Source organism: Dipodomys ordii, unplaced genomic scaffold (assembly GCF_000151885.1).
Source record: "Dipodomys ordii isolate 6190 unplaced genomic scaffold, Dord_2.0 Scaffold20, whole genome shotgun sequence".
Lineage (NCBI taxonomy): Eukaryota > Metazoa > Chordata > Mammalia > Rodentia > Heteromyidae > Dipodomys > Dipodomys ordii.
In genome coordinates, this window is record NW_012267236.1 from 17676895 (window position 1) to 17684417 (window position 7523).

The following is a 7523-nucleotide window of genomic DNA, read 5'->3' on the forward strand; positions in this document are numbered from 1 at the left end:
CACAGTTAATTCTCACTTTTGAAATATTCATGTAAAGTCCTAAAGTATGTTTGTTGTCAAAAACTATTCACTAGGAAATAACAATGCCTTTCCTCGAAAGGAAAAATAAAGAATATTTTAAAAATTTCAAACGTGCATTGTAAAGAGGGGAAAATTAAAACTCATTTTAATATAGCCTGTTCTTGTTTCAGATTCTGTACCAAAGAGTGAATTTTGAGATCCATCCTGAAGGAAGAGAAAACATCAGTGTTTCATCATTAATTAATAAACCATTACAGGAGGTAGGCTCTGAAGCAGGGGAGTTAAGGGTTGGAAAGGTATAGATTGAACACCTAACCCCAGCTAGGAGGAGGGTTTGTATAACTGTGTGTAGAGACTGTGTTTCAAATTTTGGGTGTGTGAAATACGACATGCAGGAAAGTGCACATGACAAATATGTCGAACTCAACATGTGATTGCAAACAAAACACCCAAAACCACCACACAAAGAAATAACTAGGACTATGCCCTTGCCTTCCACCACATCCCACAGCCTCTCCCAATTTACTTTCCAGTCTTTTGTCTTCTTCCAGAGATCTTGTCCTGACTAATTCTAATAACTCACCAGTTTGGTCTTTATTTTGTTGTAGTTAATCTTCATACTCTTACATTGTAATGTGATAGTTTGATTTTGACTGTTTCTGTATTTTTATGAAATAGTTATAATTCAGTATTATGTTTGTGAGTCATTCATACTATTATAGATAACTAGAGACTAGAGGATATACATTTTTATTGCTATTTAGAAGTAAATTGCTGTATACAAATAGTGGGCTTCTTTTGTTGTACTTCTCCCAGATGGAAATAGTAGCCTTTTTGAAGAACCTACAGTGATGTGGATATATTTCATCTTTAGGCATATTTTGACTGATTAGTAATTATTTGGCTTCCCTCACTGGATATAAAACATTCTGATATTTTCTCTATAGGATTTTGACCAATTCTTTTTTTTTTATTGTAAAGATACTGTACAGAGGAGTTACAGTTACATGAGTTAAGGTAATGAGTACATTTCCTATCGAGCATTGTTACCCCCTCCTGTGTTTTCCCTTCCCCTTCCCCTCCTCCCATGCCTGAAGTTGTAAAGTTCTTTTTCAACAAAGTGTCTTGTACATCTCATTGTTAGAATGGGTCAAGCTGTATTCCTATTTAAGCATTTTATGTTTTCCCTTTCCCTCCCCAAATTAGAAAAATGTGTATATAAGATGCAGGGCACCGGAATCAAATACGGTGAAAACTGGGGTTATAAGCTGGAACATGGAAGAACATGGAGGAACATGGAGGAACATGGAATTCCATCAAGCAATTCTTATAATAGCAGTTCTGTGTATTAGGAGGAAGTGTCTTTCAGACTGTATTCAAAGACCTGCTTTTCATTAGATATTCTTAACCCCAAACTTGGATCTTTGACCTTTTGGTCTCCACACTTACCCTTGGGGTGGGTGCACTGACCACTCTTGCCTGTCTCTGTCATCATTTCTTGCTATGCTTTACAAACTCAGGACCATCCTGATTCCTGAATAGGCTCTTTTACCACCTTTTGTGGGTTTAGGTGCTTTTCAGGCAGGGGCTCTACCACTTGAACCATGCTTCCAGCCCTTTTTATTCTAGTAACTTTGAGACAAGCTCTCTCTGTTTGTCTGGACCAGCCTGAACCCTTCCCACAGTAACTGGGACTACAGGTTCTCAATCTACAGTCCTCCAAATCTCTACCTCATGAGTAGCTAAGATGACAAGTGTAATAAATTCCTGGTAAATAGTTGATAAACTCATTTGGAAATACCCACTGCATGATGATTAGCTTGCGGTAAAAATAAATTGGGAAGTAGAATTTGACCTAAAATAAAGGATAGAAAATGTGAACAAATTTTCAGTTGAACTCACTTGCATGACCCCAGGGGCTCTTGAGGTCCTGCTATGTTTTGGCCAATATAGAGATATATTAGCTTTCTATTCAGCAGAGAGCTGGACCATTTTTCTGCTGAACTCAACTCAGTGAGCTTCTGCTGAATTCATATCCTTCTTTATAAAAGTCCACAAAGAGCTTTGTGTAACTGTTGGGCTTCCTGGTTTCTGCTCTTACAGTGAATTAGGAGTGTCCAGCTGGCCTGTTGGTGACTTCTTTGGAGCCGGCAGTTTCTGTGTGTGCAGGTCAGCACATAGTGCCTTGTTCAAAGCTCATCAGTAAATGAGCACTGCACCAGCACTCGTCTCCATGGCCTACTTAGGAGGAAAAAGAATTCTTCCACATTGGTGGTTGGCTGTTTTTGTTTCTTCCTAAAAAGCTTTCCCATCTTCCTTTGTCCTTCCTCAGCAAGTTATAATAGATGAGGATCTCATGAAGTGCAAATCCAAACCCCGAATGAACACATTATGGCTTTGAATCATGGTGTGCATTTCAGAATGTTATAGCTACATTTAGACCAAAACACAGTGTTTGAATGTAAGAGGTTGTGTATTACACATTAACAGTAGATATAATAACCCCATTAAATTATGACTCAAATGAGGGCTGATTTTATGTGTAATCTGCATCATAGTTAAGACTTTCATTACTTCAGTTATGGAAATGATTTTTATTTATATATTCAAGTAAAATAGAGGCATAATTATTATGCAGTAGCATTTGCATTGGTATAAGTGGATACTACAAATTTGAAGATAATGCCTTGTTCCCTGTGAATAAGATAGTTGTTTATAAATAGAACAAAATGCAGTCTTTGTGAATTCGGGATTGCAAATTTCTATTTTCTTATTAATGTTGGTTATTATGTACTTTAAATGGAATAATATTCTCCCACTTAGCATATTAACATTTTTGTTTAGCTATTATTATTTATACCACTTAGCCAATGGTGTTTTCCCCAGATAAATCTAATTAGTGTTAGAAATGGATTGTATACGGAGTTCCATTAAAAAATCATTTTCACTGTGGGAAAACTTGTTATGAACATTAAGTGACTACAGATTTATACGATTGGGCTAATTAATGTTTAGAAATAGAGTATGATGTAAATACAGAGCACTGTTGAATATATAAAAAGGTTATTATTTTTATAAAATGTATGAAAGTGAGCAGAATGGCAGTTGTTTCATGATCAGCATGTTCTTTTTCTATTCATTGGCTCATTGACACTTCTTAGCTGTTGTGAATGATGCTGTTATGCACATTGATCTTCAAGCTTTTGTATGGAAATACATTTTTTTTTGTCTGTTGTGGGGCTTGTACTCAGGGCCTAGGTGCTGTCCCTGAGGCTCTTTGTCCTCCAGGCTAGCACTCTACCTCAGCGTCACTTCCTGTGCTTGGGTGGTTAATTGGAGATAAGAGTCTCACATGGGGACTTTTCTGTCCTGACTGGCTTTGAACCACGATCCTCAGATCTCAGCTTCCTGAGTGGCTAGGATTATAGGCGTGAGCCACTGGCTCACCCTGCTCAGAAATACATTTTTATTTCTCATATACATACTTGGGGATAGAATTGATGTATTGCATAATATGTTTATGTTTAATATTTGAAGAAACTGTTCCTTAAAAGGGTTGCTCTTTTGGTTTAGAATTTCTTTTTTTCAACTATGTTGCATGATATTTTTTAATATATTTTTATTGTGAAGATACTATACAAAGGGGTTACAGTTACAGGATTAAGATAATGAATACATTTCCTTTCGAGCATTGTTACCCCCTCCTTTGTTTTTTCCCTACCATCCCTTCCTTTCCCACCTCCTAAGTCCCCCCTCCCCCACCCCAAATTATAACGTTTGTTTTCAACATAGTGTCTTGTACATCTCATTGTTACAATGGGTCAACCTGTATCATTATTTCAGCATTTTGTTATTTCCCTTCCCCTCCCCAAATTAGAAAAATGTTTATACAAGATGCAGGGCACTGGAATCAAATATAGTGAAAACAGGAGTTATACCATTGGGGAAGGACATACAAAAGGAACAAAAAAAACATACATTATAAGTACATTAAAAGCAACAGCACGAAGGATAAAACCTCTTGTGTCCCTGTCTTGGGGTTCATTTCGCTTAGCATCATCTTATATGGTCATATGTACATAGCTTTTGACCTTTTCTGCTTCTCCTAGAATTTTTTCATGTGATAAAATACATGGTGATAAGGTTTCTTTTGGCTCATGGATTTCGGTGTTTCAGTCCATGGTCACTTGACTCCTTGGCTTCTGGACCTGCATGTGGTAAGTTCTGTATGTCCTGTATACTTTCATCATGGCAGAGAGAATGTGATAGAGCAACGTGGTTCTGTTGTGTGCAAAAGACTCCTGTTACAACCCAGGAAGCAGAGAAGATTGAGGAGGGACCCTCCTGACTTAGTTTTTTTTTTTTTTTTAATCTAAGCCCTACTTCCAAAAGTTGTTAACCCTTCCCAGTAGTGCCATCAAGTTATGAATTCATTGTCGATTAATCCATGGATGAAAGCAAAGACCTTTGCTTTGCTTTTGGACGTTTAGATTGTGTGCAGTTTTTTTGGACTTTAGATGGATCCATATTGGGTATGTTATGTACACGTGTTTGCACACTAATACTAGTATTGCCCCAAGACAGTGGCAGAAATGTGTTCCTGAGTTAAGTGGTTTCCTGTGCTTTTCTAGTTTTTTCTTCATACCTATGAATAAGTACTCACTTTGTCTTGCACGCAGCTGTAATGCTGGCATGTTACTGGAAATACAGTAGATCCTCATCAGTTTTTGTTTTGCTGGGGTTTTTGGAGGATCATGGCATCAGAGGTCTGGTGCTAAGACAGAAATTCAGAATATCTGTGCATTTCATTTAGCATATAGATCTGATCAAAGAGGCCATATCTAGTTTATTGTGATGCTTCTATTTACTTATTTAATAGCTGGATATGTGCTTATCATTTTCCTCAGATTTGCAAATGTACATCATGGATTTTCACAAAAGTTCCAACCAGCTGCCTCTTTTAGGACTATAGTTTGTATTTTAGGATTTTCTTCTTTGTTTTACGTGGTCCTTTTTTCTGTAGGACCTATGCGTTATTGGTCTCAGTCACAATGAAACCTGTGTATGCTCAGTGTTCTACCTTTAGGGAAGTATGGTGATTTTACTTACCACTTTAGAGCCATTATGTGCCACTTTGAGATATGTTTTCTGGTTTATACTTGTTGTAGCTACCCGTTTACTCATTATTCCCCCTCTTTGTTCTCTCTTATCTCTCTGTCCTTCCACCTATTCCTCATGAGGCCTTCAGTCCTCACTATTTCACTAGAGTAGCTGGTGTCTGGATTCCACTGGTGTCTGATCTTGTTTTACATTGATGGGTCAAATCTCAGTCTTCATTATCTAACCTGTAAGTGACATTTGACATCCTTATCTCCGGGACCACTTGTTTTCTCAGGTTCCTCCTAATCTTCCTAGCTAAATGCAGATCACAGTTGATCTCAGTTTTACACAAGCTCTTCCCTAACTTGTTGGTCCTTCCTTCCCTAGATGACCTCCTAATGATTACGACTTTAAATATCAGCATTTATGCTTACAGTTTTCTGCTTCTGGGTACAGCTGCCAACCTACCATCTCTACTTATATTTCAAATAGACATGTCAATCTTGATATGAGACTTGGCACTGCTGATTTCAGCCCCCTTGCTCTACTCAGCTTATATTGGAATAGGGACCGTCTCTCTGTTTCTAGCTCATTGGCGAAATAATTTTCTTATTTACCTTCTTTGTATCATGTCCTCAAAGTTCGTTAGAGCAAGGACCATGTCTTAGTCTTCCTGGCAACCCAGATTCCTAGCACAGGTCCCAACTTCATGGATATATCACATATCTAAAGACATTCATCCAAAGTGATTAAAAGTAGCCAAGGAAAGAGAAAATAAGATAGCATTATTTTTCCTAAATTATAGCGTTCATATTCGGGTTCAGGACTCCTGAGAGATCAAAAAGGCTTGCTCCTTAGAACTTTTTTTTTTTAATTGTGAAAATACTGTATAGAGAGGTTACAATTACACGGGCAAGAAAATGAGTTCATTTCTTGAGAGCTTGTTTGGAGGTTCTAGCAGGGGAGCACAGCTACTCGTATACCCTTGACCTAGGACCGGTCCTCCTCTATCGGGGATGGTCGTCCTCTTTGACCGAGCGCGTAGCTTTGGGAGGGACGCACATGGAGCCATGAGGGAGGAAGGGGACACCCGCCTAGCCAGCCAGATAAGCCGAATCAACCCTGGCAATCAATGGGGTGACAGATGTCGCGGCCAGATCGCCCTCACATCTAAATGAGTACATTTCTTATCACGCATTGTAGCCTCCTCATTTGTTTCCCCTTCCCATCCCATCTTCTCCCCACCTCTCCCAACTCTCCCCCCCCCCCCACCAAAGTTGTAAAGTTTGTTTTCGACATAATGACTTGTACATCTCATTGTTGCAATGGGTCCACCTGTATCCCTATTTAAATGATTTGTTTCCCCCCCCCTCCACAAATTATAACAACATCAAATACAGTGAAAGCAGGGGTTATACTGTGGGGGAGGGACATACAAAGCAACAAGGAAATCACCTTATAAATGTGTTAGAAACAATCGCATGAAAGAATAAAACATTTGATTACATATCTTAGGGTTCATTTCCCTAATATCAACTTATCTGACCTTTTCTACTTGACTCAGACATATACTAGTTATTGCAAATAAGGGAAACCATGGGACCTATGTTTCTTTGGACCTGGCTTACTTGACTTAACATAATTTTTTCCAAGTCTTTCCATTTTCTGACAAATGGGGCAATGTCATTCTTTCCGATAGAGGCATAGAATTCCATTGTGTATATATACCACATTTTGTTGATCCATTCATCTACTGAGGGGTGTCTGCGTTGGTTCCATACCTTAGCTATGGTAAATAATGCTGCAATAAACATAGTTGTGCTGGTAGCTTTAGTGTGGTCTTGTTTGTGACCATTTGGGTGAATGCCCAAAAGTGGGATTGCTGGGTCATAGGGGAGCTCTATGTGGAGTCTTTTGAGGAACCTCCATACTACTTTCCAAAGTGGTTGAACTAGTTTACACTCCCACCAACAATGGAGTAGGGTTCCCTTCTGTCCACATCCCCTCCAGCATCTGTTGTTGTTAGAGTTCTTGATTATAAGCCATTCTAACTGGGGTGAGGTGGCATTTCCTTTATGGCTAGAGAGTTTGAACATTTCTTCATGTGTCTATTGGTCATCCTTCTTTCCTTTTCAGAGAAGTTTCTCTTTAAGTCTTTAGCCCACTAATTTATTGGGCAGTTGTTTCTTTGAAGATTTGTTATTGGGGGATTTTATTTTTTGAGTTCCAGGTATATTTTAGATATGAGACCCTTGTCCGTTGTATGGCTAGTGAAGATCTCCCAATCTGTGGGCTTTTTATTGATCTTGCTAGCTATGTCCTTTGCCCTGCAGAAGCTCTGTAATTTCATGCAATCCCATTTGTCCAACCTTTCTTTGATTTGTTGTGTTTCTGGGTCTCTA

The 7523-nt window shown here is 38.6% G+C and overlaps 1 protein-coding gene across 1 annotated transcript in view; it reads left to right on the top strand.

The window, feature by feature from the left end:
- Nbas (neuroblastoma amplified sequence) overlaps window positions 1–7523 on the top strand; it is a 284959-nt gene that overhangs the window by 153698 nt on the left and 123738 nt on the right. Inside the window, exon 35 of the mRNA XM_013013552.1 lies at window positions 192–281. Coding sequence (XP_012869006.1) covers window positions 192–281 — 90 coding nt within the window. The remainder of the gene's footprint in view (window positions 1–191; window positions 282–7523) is intronic.